At 42.7% G+C, this 22,278-nt stretch overlaps 2 protein-coding genes across 2 annotated transcripts in view; both read left to right on the plus strand.

Annotated features, from left to right (window-relative positions):
• camsap2a (calmodulin regulated spectrin-associated protein family, member 2a) overlaps positions 1 to 11,819 on the plus strand; it is a 40,752-nt gene extending 28,933 nt beyond the window's left edge. The window contains exons 9-18 of the mRNA XM_076088144.1: positions 124 to 220; positions 412 to 443; positions 563 to 632; positions 821 to 2,834; positions 3,780 to 3,916; positions 4,248 to 4,468; positions 5,047 to 5,143; positions 6,870 to 6,985; positions 7,533 to 7,651; positions 7,960 to 11,819. Coding sequence (XP_075944259.1) covers positions 124 to 220; positions 412 to 443; positions 563 to 632; positions 821 to 2,834; positions 3,780 to 3,916; positions 4,248 to 4,468; positions 5,047 to 5,143; positions 6,870 to 6,985; positions 7,533 to 7,651; positions 7,960 to 8,265 — 3,209 coding nt within the window. The 3' untranslated portion in view covers positions 8,266 to 11,819. The remainder of the gene's footprint in view (positions 1 to 123; positions 221 to 411; positions 444 to 562; positions 633 to 820; positions 2,835 to 3,779; positions 3,917 to 4,247; positions 4,469 to 5,046; positions 5,144 to 6,869; positions 6,986 to 7,532; positions 7,652 to 7,959) is intronic.
• Positions 11,820 to 13,062: 1,243 nt separating this feature from the next.
• On the plus strand, positions 13,063 to 21,770 carry LOC142946409 (WD repeat-containing protein 47-like). Its single transcript, XM_076087606.1, has 14 exons — positions 13,063 to 13,476; positions 13,716 to 13,799; positions 14,362 to 14,446; positions 14,679 to 14,987; positions 15,165 to 15,604; positions 16,611 to 16,707; positions 17,684 to 17,856; positions 17,959 to 18,204; positions 18,669 to 18,857; positions 19,334 to 19,503; positions 19,671 to 19,841; positions 20,936 to 21,067; positions 21,192 to 21,410; positions 21,628 to 21,770. The coding sequence occupies exons 1-14, from the start codon at positions 13,223 to 13,225 to the stop codon at positions 21,768 to 21,770; spliced, it is 2,712 nt and encodes a 903-aa protein (XP_075943721.1). The 5' UTR covers positions 13,063 to 13,222.
• Positions 21,771 to 22,278: the final 508 nt, after the last annotated feature.

Raw genomic sequence — 22,278 nt, forward strand, 5'->3', positions numbered from 1 at the left:
TTCATAGTAGCAATAGCAACTGTAATGCCATGTGTAGAAAGAGGTAGTGGTAATGCTAGAGGTAATGTTGGTCGAAGAGGACCGAGCACAGTTTGGTCAGTTGTCTCTGTTGTGTCACCTCAGAGCCCTCATCCTTGTTGAAGACTATACCAGCTATCCCCATCTCCAAGGCCACCAAGAGGAGCTTCATGGAAAGACCCCCAAGTCCCGAAAGACCGAGGTATGCTAGTCCAAAAAATGATGGTATTCGTTGTGAAACTCTGGCTAGTAGTTTGGGCCGGCTGGTGGGCAGCTGGCAGATGTGAATATGATTAAGCCAAATAAGATTGACTTGTACTGCGAAATCTTTATCTGGACAAATGACAGCTAAAAACACGTAACACGTCTGTCATTTTCTCTTTTTTTCTCTAGTTTGCCCCTCCGTCCCCAGCCTCGAAACTCAGGTAATATTTGTTTACTTATTTTTAGGGGTTCTTTTTATACCAAATTGTATGAGTAGGTATGAATATTAGAATATGAATACTCAGTTTTGATTCTTACTTTGCTAATTTGTGTCATCCAGGAGAGATTAAGAGGTCAACCTCAATGTCCTTTGTCGATGGCAACCTCAGCACCTGGCCCAAAGAAAAGAGGTCAGTAACATTACTGTCCTGTTTATGTGCTGCTCCTTTAAATGATCCAATCCCCAAGAGAAATTATTATCCCCATGGGTATTATGAAAAGCGTATTGTGATGTTGCCAAACCAGAGTCTTTCCTTTTACAAATAGAAATACAAAAAAGTATCTGAAGATTTAATTACTTTTTTATTTTTCTGTTAAGGTCTGGGCCTTATGGAGTGTCTTTTGAAATCCCCTTTGACAAAGAGGACTCTGGTTCCGCCGCGCTGTCCTCTACGCGTGGCATGGTCCGGTCCGTCAGCAGTGACGATGGTTCTGGTTTCAAGGTCCACCACTTGCCCCATGGAATGAAGCGTAACCTGTCCTTCCAGCCAGTGAACGGTCAGAATGTCGGCATTGAGGAGGAGGGCTGCCCAGACAGCCTGGCGGATGAGGAGCCTTGCAGAGGAGACTACCCCAACGGACATGGAAGTGTCAAGGCAACAACTCCCTCCATTGAGGAAGCCCTTCAGATTATCCAAAGCCCAAATAGGCCCCCAGCGGAGGGGATCAACAACAGTTTCTTTCTGCACACTCAGGAGCACAGGGCTGGTGTTGGTGTGTTGGAGCCAGTGTCAGAGTCGGACTCCAAAGGGCCTCTGAGCACCACAGACACCGCAGAGGTGGACACTGGCATCCATATCCGAACAGAAGACATGCTGGATGAGGATTCCTCTCTGAAGGACTGCTCTGTGAACATGGACCTGGATATAGACACGCCAAGCCCCTGCCCAAGCAGTCAGAGCAAATCCCCCTCCGGATTTAAGATGACAAGCTTTGCTGACCAGAAGAAGAAGAAGCATACTCCATCACTGCCAGACTCGGGTAGGTGCAGCAGCAGCTCCCTCAAGACCACTCCTGAGGGCTCTGAGTTAGGCCTCCCGTTATCTGTCTCCTGGGCCCCGACCCCTGAGCACAGCCCCATCCATCAACAGACCACACCTCCCCTCACTGCTCAAGCATCGCCCACACCCGTGCAACTTCCAGCCAATGACCCTGCTCAGGTCATGGCTACGGAGATGGTTGAGCTGAGGATGAGGCTGGAGGAGAAACGTAAAGCCATCGAAGCACAGAAGAAGAAAGTGGAGGCTGCTTTTACAAGGCATCGGCAAAAGATGGGTCACTCTGTGTTCCTCAATGTGGTAAAGAGGAAAGGAGACGGGGCTGCCAGTGGAGAGGAAGGAGGGAAAACAAGTCCCACCTTCAGCTTCGGGAGGAGCAAGGCAGACACACCTGATGGGGCAGAGCAAAGTAGCACAGCCTCCTGTTGGACAAAGTCCCCTGGTGCAGGAGAGGAAGGGGGTCAAAGCCATGCTCAGCTAACAGAGGTAGATCTCACTGAGTACACGCATTCTATTGAGAAACTCAACCATTCACTAGCCTTCCTTCAGACTGAGATGCAGCGACTGGCTCAGCAGCAGGAAGTGATCATGGCCATGAGGGAGCAACAACATCAGCAGGCGTGGGTAATCCCATCACCACAAAAACAGAGTCGAGCTGTTACTAGATCCTCAGGACCATCTTCTCCTGCCGACTCCCCTCGTTCCACCCACCGCTCTCCAACCAGCATCAAGCGCAAATCTGCCTCCTTCCACTCACGTAATCCTCGCACCGTTCGACCCAACGAGCTAAAGCTGGCCCCGTACAATCGGGTCCTAACTGCCCCACAATCTGTCGACAGCATCCCCAGGCTACGGCGATTTTCTCCCTGCCATCCCTTGGCTAGTTCTTTTGTTTACATGGGGGAGAAACCAGTAACCGCCAATCCAGAGACAGTAGCCTCAGATGGAGATAAAAACAAGGACACAGAGTCTCTCCTTTCCCCAGAGAGTGAGAATGCCAGTATATGTGTAGCCAACCTACCGCCCAGCTCCTCCAACCTAGAAAACACAGAACCAGATTCAGTTCAGAAGTCAGTTGCAGATCTGAAACTTATAGAGTCATCATTTCCTGAGGTTCTGGCCCACGCTGTGGTAGAGACCTTCACGGTGACACCTACAGAGATTCCTCCCAGACCAGAAGCCTCAGGCCAAGTCAAGAGTAGCTTGATTGAGGTTCCTCTGTCAGTGGTGAAGCCACTTGAGGATCTGACACTGGATGATGGTTTGGACATGCAGCAGGAGGATGTGGAAGGCCCGGATCACAAGCATAAGATGTCTCGTGGTTTCTTCTTCAAGGTAGGCCGGTAATTCAAAGAACTGTCACCAATGTCTATGTTTTGAAGCACTTTCTCTATTTGCACATTCAAGAGAGTTGAAGGGAAATGTACCAGTCAATGCTTCTTTAGAGAAGATGATATGTACTTTATATGTCCCCAACGGGACGTTTTCTTTGGACTCTGCACTAAGAACAAAGAACGACCAATATAGATTATAAAAACCATAACATCAACAACAACCAGCTTGCAACCATGCAATGCCACTGCACGCCTTAAAATGTTAGTGTCGCTTTTCTGGGAAAAAGAGGCAGTTGCATTTGAACCAGAGGCAGCCATGTTTCGTTGCTAACACGAGATGATGAAAGGTTCAGGAAACAAGTCAGCCGAGAAAAGCGCCATCTTCCCATGTATGGGTTTGTAAGATAGCTTGCTAGCTGCAGTCTGGGCTTCGATGTAGGTCATAAAACTGGGGCTGTTGTGAATAATTCACGCACAGCTGTGGAAATGTGGGGCTGGAGAAGGGTTGAATAGATGGTGGATGTGATAGTGGATGCTGAGGGATGAGCAAAGGATGTTCACATCAAAGAAATCTTTAAGATGAAACCGATTTGTACTGAAATTAGCAGCTTTGTGTGCCTGTGTTGGAATCAAAACTGTCCCATAATATGAAGAATGTGGATAAAAATGAATACCTCTACTGTGGTTCCTCTGCCAGCCCGTTTACTGTCTCATATAATTACACTAAGGAGAGATGACCTTTCACAATAACTGTGAAATGATTTAGATAATATCACACAATAATCTGTGTCACAACGATATCAGGTCAGCTTTGCTTAATGAGAAGCAATTACAAAACACAGTAATGTATAATATTAACTAAAGGTTTCCGGATTTTCACCCTGCAAAGAACACACTGTACCTCAAACAGTTCAAAGTGACTGACTTTGTTTCCTTAATGACTCAGGCGGATGGAAAGCCAGAGGAGAACATGGCTCAGAAGAGGGCTGCACTGTTAGAGAAAAGGATGAGGAGGGAGAAGGAGAGCCAGCAGAGGAAGATGCAGCAGGAGGCCGAGTTGGAGCAGAAGAAGGAGGAAGCTCGGTATGTTCACACATCAGGAAATAAGTCCATTCACATTTTCAGAACACACATGTATATTAGGTATAAGCATGATTTTGAGTCTTTTCCATCTTTTCTATTTTCTTACTTCTTTGTTGTTTTGAATCTTGAAACATGTATATTAGATCACTCCACTACTGTCCAGAAAGTCTGACCGCAGTGCTGAATGTTTTCGTGTTGGTTGGTTTTTAAATGAAGATTTAAACTTACAATTTAGAACTTGATTTATTTATTTTTCCAACGCTTAATCACCATTATTGAATAAAAAACTCTAAGAGTATTTGTCTGCACTGACTGCCGACTGGCTGTTCAGAATGAAAGCAGAGGAGGAGCGCGTCAGGAAGGAGGAAGACAAGGCCAGGAGGGAGTTCATCAAGCAGGAATACCTCAGGAGGAAGCAGCTGAAACTGATGGCGGACATGGATACCGTCATCAAACCGCGACCAGTCGGGACCAAGCAGAGGCGGGGGCGTCCCAAGTCCATCCATCGCGACACCATGGACTCCCCCAAAACCCCTGTCAGAGCTGCTACAGGTAACCCTGGAGAAGACCCCCACTCAGTGAGGTCGTCGTCACCCCATCTGTCCAATGGGTGTGCTGCTGCCGCTTTGCTTTGTGCCACTTGAGAATGTCTTAATCACATTTATTACATAACTCTTACATAATACATTCTTTACATTATTTTTGTTTTAAATACAAAAATTGGTTAAATCAAGTTAAGCTTTTAACTGGGTTAATTATGATATTTCTATTATTATTGGCAATGTTTTGTATAACATCTAATGTCTACCAAGCCCAAAATAATACAGCAGAACTTAAAATTTGAGCTTGAATATGATGATGTACTGAAGGAGCAATGTAATGCTAGCGTGTGTTTTTATAGGTCAATTATATTAGGCATTTTATAGTGTGTTAATGCATATGTATGCATGTATAATAGGGTGTGTCCGTGTGAATGTTGTGTGTATAACTGGATGTTAGAGTTAATTTTATTCATAACTCATATTCATGAGGCTGCATTGCTCTGTGACGGGGTTGGCACGAAACACAGTGGACCGTCTGGTGGTGTTGTTGTTGTTGTTATTCATGGTGTCGTGCTGTGTCACATCCAGGTTCACGCCAACGTGTCTTTTCAGTCTCCAGCTTGTCCCTTGCTTCCCTCAACCTGGGAGACAGCGACAGTGTTCAGTCTGAGAAGAGATCACCGAGGTGAGATGTTTTCTATAGCTGCTGGTGTAACATGTGGCGTTTTATAAAAAGGGTGGTGTTTTGATGTAGCCTTTTGATTTTAATTTAAGATTACACAAGATGTCATACTTTTGGATGCATAACTCTGATTCACTCAGGAATATAGAAGTGGAATGTGTTAAACATGCTAAGTGTGAAAATGTGCATTCATGCCAGTTGTGTGATGTATAATCAAAGATAGTAGTCACAAAATCTGAAAACCTTGGAATCCTAAAACAAACAAAATACATAAAACACAGACATGGTACCTTGCAATAATAGTAATATTGGTAATAATTCATAATTTTAACCTGGTTCACTTGTGTTAAGGATTACAGTTACTAAACCACTGTAAATGAGCATCAAATCCATGCATAATATATAGAGCGATTCTTTAGGCATACTAAACTATTATTTTCTATGACTTTCTAACTAAATTTTATGACATTTTATGGCATATTATACTTTTAATATTTGATTTGAGACCTGAAAAATTCTTAGAAATGTTTACTTTGGTGTGAATTTGAAACATAATTCTTTAATTTCTCTTCATGTGCATGGTAATATTTTCTTGTTTTGTTTTTTTAAGCCAAGTTCTCCAGACTAACTCCAGTTCTTAGGTCTAACATGTCTCCTGTATTCTTCTACCTTCCTTCTTTCGATACTTTCTTTCCTGCTGTTTCACAAACATCAGAAGTGCTAGTTTAGCCTCTGGTGGTCTCTTCTTCTTTCTGAGATCTCCTAAACTGAGAAGGAGAAGGTTAGTTTCTGCTCGGCAGTTAAACCTTAAGTCTCTTCACGCTGCCCTGAGCCCAGTCCTGCACTGAAAGCTTGTCTCCACGCTGAGATTTTTAGGGATTGATCATAAACTTAAAGGAATAGTAACATATTTCCTTATGATTAACTTCAAAGCGCTTGTCTCCACCACTAAACAATCACTTGTTCTTTTCCACTTGCCTTCCCGCTGTGCCTTCTTCACACCTGATAAAACATCAAAGTGAATTGTTTAGTTTTGCTCAGAGTCATTACGAGTCATTATTAATAAGACTCCATTTTATCAAGTCATTTAAGCCTATATTGTGTCTTAAAATCTGCTAGTAGGATTGAAAAATGTGAAGATTTAAACTTTTATATCCCATTGGAAGATGATCAGGCCTTTTGAGAAATCAAAGCTAAAATGACTTGTTAATGTGGGCAGTTTGACTTCATGCATTATGACCCCAGTGGAATAAGCTGTATTCACTTGGAAATCACTTGTTCACGTATATATAGGGGACACATAATGCAGCTGCAGTTCAGAAAAAAAGAGCAAGTAAATGCCTAGTGCTGCACTATAATTAATTGACCTATTTTGTTGACCTTGAATGCACCAGACTGCTTCATATCACTGCACTCACTGCCTGCGCTTGCAAGCTTTGCTTCTTTACTAGTTACTGTACAACAGACACCAAAACCAAGCCCAAACTCAAACTCTGTGCTGGTATAGTACACGCAGTTTCCTCTACAATAAAGAATGCATCTATACGTGATGTAGACGGGGCGGGGAAAGGACACCAGCCACCAGCCTAATATCTAGTTGGCTTGTGTAATTGTACAGTAGTTTCCTGCCCTGTCTGCAGTATACTTTGCTGAGTGTTCAGCAGCAGCAGCCATGCAGAAAAGTAACCTAACACTGTGTGTGTGTGTGTGTTTGTGGGCGGGGTTCTAGACCAGATTCTGCAGATGGATTTCTGTCCCCGAGTCTATCTAGCAGCAGGAATGGAGAGAAGGATTGGGAAAATGGCTCCACAACCTCCTCTGTTATATCTAACACGGAGTACACTGGTAGGACAACTTCAGACATATCTTCTTTAGCATTGGTTGTTAGTGCAAATGTTAAAACTAGATGCTGAACTTAAACTACAGTTTAAGTTCAGCATCAATAGTTTGGGGAATAAATATAATAATATTTATAATATTAATAATATAATAAATATTTGAAGGCATAAATGGTGCAATGAACTAATGTTATGGAATGACGTCCTAAACATAGTTATGAATTTCTGAATCTTGTGTAATCTTTGTATCTAGTGCAGCTAATATTAATACAAAAAGTGCATGAATATTTTTGTTGATGTGAAATGTAAATCAAACATATCAGCTGTCTGAGCTTTTTTTTTTTTTTTTTATCTAACTGCTGCATTCATAGCTCAAATTCTCTTCTCAGTGCATCCACTAACACGTTGATATGTTACCAGCAGCAATCTTCATACATGATTTATCAAACAAAAGAGTAAAAATAGGGAGGGACGTCTTTTCTTTGACATAACAGGAGGAGTAGTTGCCGTGGCAACAGTCCCATCCTGATGTTCTCTCCTCTGTTCCCGTTCAGGACCAAAGCTATACAAGGAGCCCAGTGCCAAATCCAACAAGCACATCATCCAAAACGCTCTGGCCCACTGCTGCCTCGCAGGCAAGGTTAATGAGGGGCCAAAGAACAAGATCCTGGAGGTAACGGCAGGGGGCTTTTAATATATCGCTCTATGCACTTGCAGGGGTCGGGGTGTCCCGGTGGCTGTATTTATTATGAACGCCACATACCTTTAACATTATGGATTGTCATGTATTGTAATTGCAGAAGGGAAGGGCAGAAACAACATTTCTGCATTAAAGTCAGTCTGAATCAAAGGGCAGACACACTTTTTAAATAGCTAAATTTATGCTAGTGAGAGTCCAAAGAAACCAAAACCTTTGCCTTCCTTTAGCATGCATGACCTTCATACTGTATCTAATGAGCCTTCCTCCCCTGACATTAACAGGAAATGGAAAAATCAGAGGCCAACAACTTCTTGGTTTTGTTCCGCGACTCCGGCTGCCAGTTCCGCTCTCTCTACACTTACTGCCCCGAGATGGAGGAGATCAACAAGCTGACGGGCATCGGCCCCAAGAGCATCACGCGCAAGATGATCGACGGCCTCTACAAGTACAACTCGGACAAGAAGCAGTTCAGTCAGATACCAGCCAAGACCATGTCGGCCAGCGTCGACGCGGTGACGATCCACAGCCATCTCTGGCAAACCAAGAAGCCGGCCACCCCTAAAAAAGTAGTGCCTGCCCAGTCCTAATGGAACTTAACACCCCAAACATCAACATTCCCACCCCTCAAATGGAACATACCCATTTCAATTTGCACTTCACTGTACATATCCATGAAGATTCAAGCACCTGCAATGCCAGTTAGATGAATGCATCTTTGACTAGTCATGTTTGTTTGTTTGCTTTTTCCTCTAAATGCATTCCTGTCCCTGGTTTTTCCTCCTTAATGTGGACTGGAGACAATAGGACTCAATGATTATGAACTCCTGGAATGTATGCCACTGATGAAGAATGACGTAAATGCCTCCCACTTCTGTGTTTTTAGAGATTGTCATGTTTGAGTCAAATAATGAAGGCATGTATGAGTGTTTGTTTATTGTCTCATGTGTGCCAAACGTCTAAAAAGAGACAGTGTGAATGCTCGGACATTTTACTGAAACACTGAATGTTTTTAATTCATGTACAGGTTGATCTTTGTTAGCATTATGCTGTTGATGTGTGGCCTTATGCATGTTTTGTTTTAGCGTGTGAGTGCAATGGGGTGATTGTAAAACAGCATATACAGAGGCTTTTTTTTTTTTGTAATTGGAGAACACTTTTTTTTTTTCTTCGTCTCTGTGGGTAAAACAGTTTGTATATTAATGTATGTAAAACTACAAAGGGCCAAAAAACATATTGTATACAGCTAGCACTAGCCACGCAGTACATGTGTGCTCAGCTTAACAAAGCCAAGCGGTTTCAGCTTTTTCAGAAGCCTTTTTGAGGAAGTCATTTTAAAGAATGCAGGACGTTACTGTAGATCACTGGTTCTCAGCCTGTGGGTCGGGACACCTGCAGACGATTTAATCTATAATGTATGATGTGTGACAAATATATTTCTAATATACAAATATGCTGTCATGTTTGTGATTGTTTTGTTAAAAGCCCCTTTCCTCATGAAACACAGAAGTAGTTGCAACCTCAAGACGTAAAATTGACGACCAGTGAAAATAAAAATCATCCTTATAAGTTAACCATCTGGTTTGTTTTCACTTGGGGGTTTACAAGGAGGCATCGCTTCAGCCAAAAAGGTTGAGAACCAGTGTTATAGATCACGCTGCTGCTGGCTCACAGCTAATTTGTGAACAAATAAAAGTACTTTTTTATTTGAATTGTTAAACAATGCCTGCACCATGCATTGTCTTCACAGATAGTTAATATAATCAGTAATGGTATCAGGTATCAGTAATATGACTCAATTCCAAGACATAGACACATAAGAAGTATTCTTTTTATATGAATATCAGGATTTTAACATTACATTTTTGTACTAGTACTTTCTTGGCAGTATTAAATTCTTCAGATTCTTACTGGTTTACTTACCTTAAAGTATGCACTTAAAAGCATCCACCAAACACCAAATGTAATAAAAGTAAACCAAAGTTTAGATTGATCAGTTAAAAACCAATTGCTCTGTTATTTAAAAAAAAACAGTCATAAATCACAGCAAGTGTTCTGATTCAGTGAAGGCCACACTGTTTCCATGGTGTCATTTTCAACACATCTGTGCAGCTCTTGCTCTTGCATAACAAATCTGCGTTGACCCAAACTAAGCATTAAGTGCAGAGCGTTAGCAGCATGTCTGTCTGTTGCCTATAGATGCAACATATCCTAAACAGGCCAGTTGTTAGATTTATTTTTTTGTTTCTATTATTACGAGAATGACTTTCACAACATAATGCCAGAATAAGGAAGATCCTTGTTGCTGCATACGGGTAGAAACTCACCACAGAGTTTCATTGGTGTCAGTATCATGTTCCTTTTGCCACCGAATGTCAAATCAACACCATTTGCAGGTACGATTTCCAACAAAAATAAATCTGCTAACATGGTGCATTGTTTTCAACTGGGGGATATTTATGACCAAAAGAGAGCATGTTCATGTTTTTGTAAATGTAATCTAGTGTGACGGAGTGTTTCTCTCTTGCTTATTGGAATGATTTGTCCACAGAAGCTCTGTCCACCTGCTTATGTCTGTTTAAGGCCAAGGTAAAAGGTTATTTTAACTGTAATAATATTGTACAGTGTGTTCATGTGAGCTCATATTCACTAAGATGACTTTGTTTTGTTTGTCATTCAACATATTGCTGAAACATGTCATTTTTTTTTTTTTTTTTTTTTTTGGCATTTAATAAAACTAAGCATGGCCTCAGCATTTATGTTATATTTTTTTCAAAAACAAAAAGTCTATTGTAAAGGAGAATCACAACAGGCAAAGTGAAAGAAAAATCAGAGGGGCTGATAATATTTGTATATGGTTTCATTTTGGATCGATTGATAGAGATTAAGGAGGTGTAAAGACCACTTGGAAATATTCATCTTATTTTTTTTACAGTTTTATACATTTTGGAGAAACAATATATCATAGCTTTTGTGAGAGGCAGCAGTATCACATGTCTTTAAGCTCAGTCTTATACTCCTTGAGCTGGAGAGAATTGTGAGACAGCAAACACTTCATTTTGAGAATCAATTTCTAAGAATAATCAGGGTAATAATATTGTTTACAAGCTTACAATAAATAATTATGATGTATCACCCACATGCAAATTGAAAAAATGACTACATCTTGAGAAAAGAGTGGGCCTTGGAGGACACCTCAGCGGAGATGAAGTTACCTAATGTGGACATAAAAGCCCCCAAAAGCCCCAGGTTCACTGTATATCAATTGTTTGTGCTAAATGTTATTATTGTAGAACTGTTTAGGAGCTGTTACTACAAGCATACAACATCAACTCCTGCATTATTACTTAATTGTGTGGCTTGGTTTTGCATGTTGGCTCTTTTTCAATACTGACACGAAGAAAACCTGCTTTCTAGCACAGGAGTGCTGTTTGACTTCTGGGGGTCTGTGCAAATAATGAGGCCTCCATGTAAAGTATGATGTGAACTGTACTTGATTGGAACTTGGAGGAATTATGGTACATGCAAAACCAGGGGGCGCAACCCCAACAGATTAATAAGCCATTGCTGCACTAGTAGCATTTATAGTTGGTTAGTTAGGAATTTAACTGTCCACATTGAGGACAATAAATTGTTACCCCACAGCATTAAAAACAATTGGCAAGCCAATTGATGAATACAAGAACAAGATCTAAAATAAGTTTTAAAAAACATACAATGGTAAAGGGCTGGTTGATCACGAGGAATACATGCATTCAGCATAATTGCATTTGACACAAAATGGATTTTACTGATTGATTTATGACATTTGATGCTATTAATCCAGACATGTTAGAGTGATTCATAGTTTACAGTCCATTGAGACATCAATTATAGACTATGCGCTTATGACGTTTATGCTTAATGCTATATAGCTTGATGGTATTTACCAAATCCACTTAGTGATGTAGCTATAGTTAAATAAATAAAAGAGAAAAGAGAGCACATTATTTATTATTTCGTTTTTGTTCATTTTTTTAAAATATTAAGTTACGTTTTGAACCACAGCTATAATTTTGCTATAGCATTAACCACCTTATTATTTCCACACTCAACCAGCAGAAAGTGTTTTCTATGGCTCTGTGTTGAAGGTGTGACCCCCACACTGTCGGCCGTCATCACAACAGTTGATGGGTGGTTTGCGGCTGCGTCCGCGTGGCAACCGCGAGCTGTGTACAAGAAAGAGGGCAGAAGGGACCTTTCTGGAGACGCTGACTGGGATATCGACACACCAACACCCGTTTCCTCTCCGTTTCTTCGTAGCCATCCTCGCATTTTTGGAAACTGCAACAAAAAAAAAGACCGCAGCGACTTTAATGCGGCGTGTTGTTGGCGCAGACTGACAGGTGAGGAGTTTGGCACTGATTCACGGGGCGGCGTGTTAGCTTGCACCGCCCCGTTGTATAGCCATGCGCGATATCCTGCACATTAAGAGGGGGAATTAATTAACATTGTTCGCTTTTATTTGTCCGGCGTGCTGGTCCGCTTCACTGGCCGTGTGTGTGAGAGTGTGCGCCGCGTGCTCCAATGCTCGAGTAAACGAGGTGTGTCTCGCGCTCAGGTAAAGTGCTGAGGCTGTCAGGTTTTGGGCCGCAGACCTTTCTGTCACATCCCGCCGGACCAGACCTGGATGTTGTTCCTGTGTGCTGGGGAGGAACAGGGCCGTGTCACCCAGCTCAGACACCCGGAGGCATCCCTGCTCTCACTGCATCTTAAGGGCGCGCGGTGGTTCATGCATAATGGAGAGATCTTTATGTCCTGGTACAGCTGCCGATGTGATGTTGCTGTGATTAACCATTTACAAACCCGACCACTCAGAAGTGCATTCTGACACAGTTCTTACCAGGATCATAAGATAGGCTATCCACCCTTTTGTGCAATAAGGTTAAATGTTTATAGTAAGGATTATTATTGTGGATGCTACCATATGCAATCACTTTCAACACACTGATAAATATTACACAGATGCTACAGTTTGGACATGCTGTGCCACTGGAGGTGAACAGATGCCAGAGAAGAGCACCATAAACTCACTTTAACTTATTTACAGGAGAAGCTCCTGTTGAAGTGTTGATATGAAATGACATTTGCGACATTAGGTCAGTGTTTTTACTGAGCAGCCGGACACACTAGAGGTCCCTGTAGATGCTAGTCCGTAAACAGACCTGTGGGCATCAATAGAAGTGTGCATGAGCATTTGCCATTGTTTACATCCATAGCACTGATCTCAAACTCTCTCATCTTGTTTCACACACAGTGCATGTCAGAAAATGAACTATTGTGTGGTCAACAAATACCTTACCACGTTTCTTAAATCCAATAACAAGCATGTTTATTTCCTTTTACACAACTTGTCAGCGGAACATTTCATTAAATGTTTAACTTTGGATTAGGCAACAACCCATTGCATGTTATCAATGATTTGAGATTCCTGCACTATGAAAATGATATGGATATGTACAGTCATTTTAGAAGGAAACTTTTAAATTCAGGTTACAAACCATACGCATGTGCATCTTTCTTCTTTGTCAACAACATGTCCATCTTGTCTTCCCTCTGTCTGTCTTCCAGCCAGCTGTAAGCTGCCACCGCAGAGCTTTAATCATGACGGCAGAGGAGACGATCGGCGTCAAGGAGGCAGAGGTGATCAAGGTGATGCTGGACTTCCTGAACTCCAGGAAGCTGCACATCAGCATGCTGGCCCTAGAGAAGGAGAGCGGCGTCATCAATGGACTCTACTCCGATGACATGCTCTTCCTCAGGTATGACTGTGCAGCAGTGACTTGTGGCACATAGAAGAAGACCATAGTGTCCTGAAAGGGAAGAGTTGACTTTCAGCTTTACAGAAATTTGTAGCATGTTGTGCTTGTTTGTTGGGATCTGGGTTTGTACACGTCTCAGGCATTTTCCCACCGTTTGCCAGTGGTTGTCTTATGTCAGATTGAAATGAGGGCTTGCTTATCGGTGGCCTCTTAAATAGTCCATTTGCTGCTTTCAACAGACAACTCATTCTGGACGGCCAATGGGAGGAGGTGATGCAGTTCATTCAACCTCTCGAAGGAATGGACAAGTTTGACAAGAAAAGGTGAGAGACATAAAGACGGCATTAGTCTTAAAAATGTGCATGCAGTGGTTTTGATTTATTGTTGAGGCATTAAGAGGAGAACATGAGGCCTGACTGAAACACAGCTCTATGTGTTCGAGTTGATGGATGCCTGCAGCTAGAACAGCTCTTATTTTCAGTACAGTTGTATTGCTTGATTGTAGGTATTTCAAGTATAATAATAAGTACAGTATTGATTGGTTTCTCTTCACTAATTGACTGAGTTGGACTAACCAGTAAAGCTGGAGACTGGGTAGCCTTGGGCCAATTCCCAGTACTGTGTGTCAAAAAAAAACAAAGTTGTATTATAGTATACCATGAGAAATGTCATAGTATGTCATAGAAAAGACATATTCTAGTATACTCATGTCATATTACTGACTTCTTTCTTACTAAATACTGATACACAAAAAAAGAATATTTTTAAACCCAGTTGTCCTACCTAATTAAATAAGTTTATCAAAATATTCCCACCCAGGAAATGTCACAGGAGGGTTAATCAGTTTGTGTCAGTATTTGATAATACTGAGATTTGTGTTTCCAGGTTTCGCTACATCATTCTGAGGCAGAAGTTTCTGGAAGCTCTGTGTGTAAATAATGCTATGTCTGCTGCTGAAGACCCTCATAATGTACGTAAATATGTAATGAGGAAATTAGTATGAGTTGTGACAATTTGAAAAATAGTAGAAGCCTGTGATTTAATCGATATCATGCATCGATGTGTGAATATGAAGCTTCTTCTAAAACGTATACACACCTACCAGTGTGGTTCTACAGAAAAACAGACCTCAGATTCAGAGAGAGCATCTCAACAACAGCCACATCCTCACTTCTCCTCTCCGAATCTTCCGTCAACTATAGCTGGAGCTCACCATGCAGGCGGCGGTCAGGTGCCTCCACAGTCTGGAGGACTTCTGTCCGACCAAGGACGACTACAGCAAGCTGTGTCTCCTCCTCACCCTGCCGCGCCTCACCTCCCACGCAGAGTTCAAAGACTGGAACCCGAGCACGGCACGTGTCCACTGCTTTGAAGAAGCCTGCGCTATGGTGGCCGAGTTCATCCCTGCGGACAGGAAGCTGAGCGAGGCGGGCTTCAGGGCCAGTGGAAACCGCCTGTTCCAGCTGCTCATCAAGGGGATTCTTTATGAGTGCTGTGTCGAATTCTGCCAGGTAACATGACACCCTAAATAGAAGGGTTACACAAATCTGTTGAAGTCCATTTTAATGCACGGTGTCCTATTTGATGTATTAAAACATGGTAGGTCCGACTTTTATTTCAAAACCATCATAGTTGAACAGAAACTTCCAGTCACGGTTGATGGTCGAAACTGTTTCTGTGTTTTCCAGAGCAAAGCAACTGGTGAGGAGATCACAGAGGGTGAGGTGTTGCTCGGTGTGGACTTGCTGTGTGGGAACGGCTGTGATGAACTGGACTTGTCGCTGCTCTCCTGGCTGCAGAATGTCTCTCCGGGTGCCTTCTCCTGCGCCTTCCAGCAAAAGACCCTAAACATCCACGTGGACCGCCTGGTGAAGCCCAGCAAGGCCTGCCACGCCGACCTCCTCACTCCGTTGATCAACCGCCTGTCCCCCTGCCCTACCTCACCCTTCCACCAGAGGCCTCATTCAGCGGACACCTACATGTCAAGATCCCTCAACCCGGCTTTGGACGGCCTGTCCCACGGTCTGGCAGCCCAGGACAAGAGAGGCATGGAGGCGGACATGAAGTCCGCCCTCAGCCGGAGCCTAGTGGAGAACAATGTGCATCAGCAGGACGATTCGCCAGAAAAGTAAGAGCCTAAGCTGAGACTCATGACTTTTACGTGGTAGTAGTTTACCAAGCATGTGTAACGTGCAACATTAGGTATTAAACCCATGGTAGGTCTTGTTGTATGACACTCTGTAGCTGAATCAATCCCATTATCACTGCTTTAACAGAGACATACTACCTATTGTGCTGCACAACGCATATTACACTGCATCTGAGTGCTGATGGATGCAATAGGATCTAAAGCCTTCACCTTATAACTTTTTATTGAAAAATATAGTACTGAGCCATAGACTAAATTAAGGTTAAGATGCTTTTCCTTATGGAAACGCTGATATTTTACAGTGAAGTGGACTGAAGAGCAGTTTTTTTTTTTTCTGATTACTGAACGTTTTAGTAGGTTCTCGGAGCTCATTGGGTCATTTCTACAGCCTCAAGGGTTAGGATTAGAAAACACTTAGGAAGTCAGGCAAGATTACCGCAAATAACACGTCGCACCACTAATGAAAAGGTGTAGACGGCGTTCTGAGGCATCAATTGAAAGGAATACTGTAAACTGAGAAGTTACCAGACTGTTGGATTTTGCAAGGTTCTCTGACTCCACCTGCTGGATACTATTAATGTGAACAACTGGTACAAAGGGAGATCTCTACGATCAGTGATGAAGTGCAGCAGTTTGTCATCCTCAACAGCAGAAATAGTCTTTGCAGTAAGTTATGCATTTAAGACATGATTACAATGAATCAGATATGCAAAAGAACAAACGTATTCTTTAAGTTAAAACAAATATAAACACATTTCTCATGTTTGCTAATAAGTAACCGTACATTGTAGCAAAATGAGTAGCCCACATTAGGTCTATTCCTTTCCTTTTGCTACATACACGGTATAATACTCAAGTTTATTATACATGAAGTGTTTTCGGCTTATATTGTATTGTTTTACTTCCTACTTCACCTCAAATTAATTTAAATATAAACAAAATTGTTGTCAATTGACATGTACGTCGTATATTCCCCTGACTATAGGAAGAACTCCCAAAGGCCGGATGGACCCAACCCCACACGCACACCTCTGACCCCTGGAAAAGATGGTGGGCCACCCTGCAGCACAGAAACACATGAGGTAATAAGAACTGCAGACTCTAAGCAGTGTCTAGCCTTAACATAACCAAACATAACAATACAGAATAAACAGGACAAGGGGGGGGGGGGTGTCTCTCACCGTGGTAGCTCAGGTTAAATTGGTTTCATGACTTGTGTGAAGACTGTAAAAACAAGTCTGGTCACTTGAGTCAAAGTTAGATTTTCAGTCTGTCTTCCCTCCACAGTTATTACTCCAGATTAAAGAGATTTAGAATAGATTCCCCCCTGAACCTCATCTCCACTGCCTCATAAATCCATCCCCAAGTCTCTACCACACCTGCGCAAGGGGCACTATCGCCCTCCAGCCCCCTGTCCCAGAGAAGAGGTCACGGACACTGGAGGCAGATAATCTGGCGTGATGTGCGGTCACACCCAACGTGGCCTGCTGCTTCCATCATCGTTCATCTTTATGCACCCCAGATCTCATCCACAGGAGCAAAGTAGCTTGAGATTAGATTGTTGTGTGTGTGTGTGTGTGTGTGTGTGTGTGTGTGTGTGTGTGTGTGTGTGTGTGTGTGTGTGTGTGTGTGTGTGTGTGTGTGTGTGTGTGTGTGTGTGTGTGTGTGTGTGTGTGTGTGTGTGTGTGTGTGTGTGGTGAAGGGGAATGTACTGTAGATCTGCTGGATCAGATGAGGTCCTTGAAAACTGTATATGGGGTTTATGATGGATGAGACCTTGGGAGTTGAAGAGTTATCAGTAGTGGCTCTTGGGAGAGAGTTTGTCTATTATAATCTAGTGTGTGTGTGCTATTGCATGTGTGTATGTAGTGGCAATGAGCACTGCCAAGTGTTCAAGCAGAGAATACTTGTATGCAATAATACGTATTCTGCCATTCAGGTTACGGGGCTTGTTCAGGTAAAACAAATCCTGTCAAAAAATTGCGACAGTTTTCTATATCTTCTGCAAAAAACAAGCTGTCTATTTTTGACTCGCCGTGTGCATGTGTGTTTGTCCAGCGTCCTGACTCCACGGAGCACATCCAGGAGTATTACCGGCAGCGTCTCCGTGTGCAGCAGCATCTGGAGCAGAAGCAGCAGCAGAGACAGCTTTACCAGCAGATGCTGCTGGAGGGAGGGGTGAAGCCGCAGGACGGAGCCCAAAACAACCTCACCGAGACCTTCCTCAGTAGGTGAGCTAGTCCTATTCAAATATTGAACATCAAGGATTAAATGAAGAGAGCACAACCTCAGTGCTACCTTTATTGAGACAAAGAGATCTTGTTTTTGTCCAGATCCATTCAGAAGTTGGAGGAGATGAATGTGGGCATAGACCACAGAGGAGATGAGGTGATGACACAGTGGAACGGACTGACAGGGAGCACCAGCACATCCAGTCCCACAACCACCAACACCTCCCACACCCCAGACACTGGGCCGCCAAGGGAAGAGCCAGGGGGAGGGGTCAGCAGCACCCCGGTAAGCACCGGGAGCCACGGCTTGCCTTCCCTCAGCGAGTCCCCAGTTCCTGCCGGTCAGAGGTAAGAGCCGGCCGAGCATGTGGTCAAGTCATTACCTCAACTCATGTGTTTGGCTATAGTTGTGATAGGATTTCATGTCATTCGATGCATTTGATGTTGACTAGTACTGACTCTTCAAACTCTTAAGCAAATGAGTTGTACTGGTATGGAATGAATTTACCTTTCTAGTGTGTGTGCGTGTGCGTGTGCGTGTGTGTGTGTGTGTGTGTGTGTGTGGCCATTTTTATTATCGGTGTTGACAGGATAAGAGGATCTTGTCCCACAGTCCAAGATGCTTCTGGCTGCTCTGCGACACGTAACTCACAAGAGGTACAGCAAACTGCTTAAGTATTATTTTATATATTTTCTTTCATATTTTCTTTTTTTTGTTTACCAGGTCCATTGTTCTTTGTAACCGCCTGTGTATCCGAACCATAAAAAAATGCTATAAAATATCTCAATGCTGATGTACAGGTAGATCCTAGTTCAAAAGATTATTGTTCTAAACTTGCACAGCTGGAGAAATCCAAAGCCCAGTTTGTTAAAGTGAACCAGCTGGAGGACACTCAGGCTGTTCGTGCAGTGGCCTTCCATCCCTCTGGGGCGCTCTATGCTGTCGGCTCCAACTCAAAAACCCTGAGAGTCTGTGGCTACCCAGAGACACTGAACGTCAGGTAGGAGCCGTTTACATGAGCCTACAAATCCAAACCGTGAGATATTCTTACGAGATGAGAACTTATTTATGCACTAGAAAATAGATGGTGGTAGCTTCTTAGAAAATGTTACTAAAGTTTGTTCATACACAGAAAACAAGCTACAGTGTGTTTCAACGTAACTTGTGGTGGCAGCATGGGTGTTACTGTAAATGTACATACAAGTACACTGGGGATATGTACATTGTGTGAGCAATGTTCTATCATGACCAAGGAAAGCGAAAAGCAAAAACTGCTACATTCCTGTTCTGTGTCTTCAATTCTATTTATTTTAATCTAATAAAAAGTCAACAAAACTTTGAGAAACATGGCTGTTTTACACCAAGAAAAGTCAATCCTCGTAATATTTTAATCCAGGTTGCAATTCTTCCCACAATTATTATATAACCTTTTAGAGTTCACGCCTTGTCTTTCTTGTATTGTCTTGACTGGTCCAGTGGTTCTGGTGCAGTCAAACAGCCAGCGGTGCGCTTTAGGAGGAACAAACACCACAAGGGCTCAATCTACTGTGTAGCCTGGAGCCACTGTGGACAACTGTTGGCTACTGGCTCCAATGACAAATTCGTCAAAGTCCTGCCATTCAATGCAGAGAGCTGCAATGCCACAGGTATTATTGTATGTGTTTTAGTGTGTATGTGATAAGCAATGTCCATTTTCCCAACCACACCACACTTTGGTTTGAATTATCACTTCCTTACTTACTTACTTACTTACTTGCATTTTTCATTAATACAATGGTGTTGTTTCCACCCTAAATGTACGTCTCTGATTTAGGCCCAGACCTGGAGTTCAGCATGCATGACGGTACCATCAGGGACTTGGCCTTCATGGAGGGCCCTGAGAGTGGAGGATCCATCTTGATCAGTGCAGGGGCCGGAGACTGCAACATCTACACAACAAACTGTCAGAGAGGACAGGGGCTTCACGCCCTGAGTGGACACACTGGTATGTTAACCACAGATCATGCTTTGCCATTGTGAAAGAAACAGCCTTGAGGAAATTCAAAGGCTTTGAAATTAGTTTGCAGATATGGTAGATCACCTAAATACATCTTTGAGGATTATTATTTCTTAATGGTTCATTAGTTAGAAACAAATGGACTCTTAGGTACAGTACCACAAGATGGTTATAGTATAGTCATAAAAAAGTCATAGTTTAGTAATTTATAAAAAAATAGTCATAAAAAGTAATAGTATAATTTCATGAACATTCTATATATTCTATCTTCTATAGTATATTATGTTATTAAAAAGCTATGGTAAAATAAGTCATAAAAAGTGTTGTATAATAACAAGTCATGTAGTGTTTTGTAAGTATGTAATAAAAACGCAAAGACCGTCATTAATAAAATCATTACAAAGTATGTCATGAAAAACATAGTATAGCATGTTTTTAAAATGGCATAATATAGTATGCCATGAAAAATAATAAAAAGTTATTGTTTAGTATGTCATGAAAAAATCATAATATAATTTGTGTATATATAGCATAGTCATAGTATAGTTTTAATAATTTAAAAAAGATCAAAGAATCATATGTCGTAACAATGCCAAAAAAAGTCAGAACTTCATCAACGTCATAAAAATGTCCTAATGTCATGTATAGTATGCCATAAAAATGTCATTAAAAAGTCAATGACATCATGTCATAAAAAAGTCATGCTTTAGTTTGTCGTTAAGTCATACTACAGTATTGTTTTCTGTTAAATAATGTCACAAATGTAATTGAAATTCATGGTATAGTATGTTATAAAAATGCCACAAGGATTTCCTGAAACATTCATAATATCGTATAGCACAAAAAAGTAAGTCATAAAAAGTAAAAGTATAGAATGTTATATGAAGTCATAGTATACTATGTCAAAAAAAGGTAGTAGTATAGCGTGTCCTAAAAAAACATAGTATAGCATGACGTTAAAAAATTATAGAATGTTGTAAAAAGAATGTCAAAAACAGGGCTTGTAAACACAACACCTCAGTACAACATGGCAAAGCTAGAGCATGCACCGTGTTTAACATGTCACCGCTTTGTTTGCACAGGTCACATTCTTACTCTGTACACGTGGGGAGGGTGGATGATTGCCTCCGGCTCCCAGGACAAGACGGTGCGCTTCTGGGACCTGCGGGTGCCAAGCTGTGTCCGGGTTGTGGGCACAACGCTGCACGGCTCAGGTGAGTTCCATCACGACTCTTAAGGACGGCGGATCTTTTATGTGGCTGCAAATGATTTGTACCACACTCCCTACGTGTTAAGCTGCAGCAAACGTACTGCTTGTTACCGTTGTGTCTCACACAGGAAGTGCAGTTGCTTCAGTGGCGGTGGATCCCAGCGGCCGCCTGCTGGCCACGGGTCAGGAGGACAGAACCTGCATGCTGTACGACATCAGAGGGGGCCGCATAGTTCAGACGTACCGCCCTCACAGCAGCGATATCCGCTCGGTGCGCTTCTCACCCGGAGCCCATCATCTTCTCACCGGCTCGTACGACAACAAAGTTATCATCAGTGACCTTCAAGGTAGCAAAGCCCACATGGGGAGAACAAGAAAAAATACATCTCGTGTACAGTATGTGTAATCCCGTTTGAAAAGGTTAAACGTCCTGGAGGCCAACGACCAGTAACTGTTGGAAGAGTGATACACTCGCCACCATGTTAGTGCAACACAACACTGTCTTGTGACTGGATTGGCCACCCCTGTGTGACGTGTTTTTCTCTGCCCCCCCCCCCCCCCCAGGTGACCTAACAAAGCCCCTCCCTCAGATAGTGGCAGGGGAGCACTGGGACAAGGTGATCCAGTGTAGGTGGCACCCCCATGACCGGACCTTCGTCTCCTCCTCCGCAGATCGAACTGTCGTCCTCTGGGCACCGGGCCCCTGAGCACCGGGCCCCTGAGCTGTTCACTGGAGAGCCGCTGGTTAGCAGCAGGAAGCACAAGAACACAGTGTCCACACTTGGCAGCATGGGATCGCTAAACTGCTGCGGTGTGCGTTTGTGTGCACACACCGTGAGCATCGAGCTGTTTATATGCTGCTCAGTTTAGGTGTGTGTGTGTGTGTGTGTGTGTGTGTGTGTGTGTGTGTGTGTGTGTGTGTGTGTGTGTGTGTGTGTGTGTGTGTGTGTGTGTGTGTGTGTGTGTGTGTGTGTGTGTGTGTGTGTGTGTGTGTGTGTGTGTGTGTGTGTGTGTGTGTGTGTGTGTGTGTGAGAGATAGATACCTAATCATTTTGGCTTTTGTAAGTAAAGCATACAGATTATGGAGCCTGCAAAGATGTAGTTGGAACATAGAGATGACTGATACTGAAAGCCATGAGTAAGTTCACTGCAAGCACACCTTCAAGTTAGTTTAATTGTTTTTCTCACAATGCCAAAATACATTTTAGTCAGGTA

This window comes from Anarhichas minor, unplaced genomic scaffold, assembly GCF_050575085.1.
Source record: "Anarhichas minor isolate MPS153535 unplaced genomic scaffold, ASM5057508v1 ptg000010l, whole genome shotgun sequence".
NCBI lineage: Eukaryota > Metazoa > Chordata > Actinopteri > Perciformes > Anarhichadidae > Anarhichas > Anarhichas minor.

What these genes read in the sequence shown, in the direction of transcription:
- LOC142946409 (XM_076087606.1), top strand. Translation starts at nt 13,223, where the DNA reads ATGTGCATCTTTCTTCTTTGTCAACAACATGTCCATCTTGTCTTCCCT. An exon ending in GCAGCACAGAAACACATGAG is followed by an intron (nt 16,708 to 17,683) that starts GTAATAAGAACT and finishes GTGTTTGTCCAG; the next exon opens with CGTCCTGACTCCACGGAGCA. An exon ending in CGCCCTGAGTGGACACACTG is followed by an intron (nt 19,842 to 20,935) that starts GTATGTTAACCA and finishes TTGTTTGCACAG; the next exon opens with GTCACATTCTTACTCTGTAC.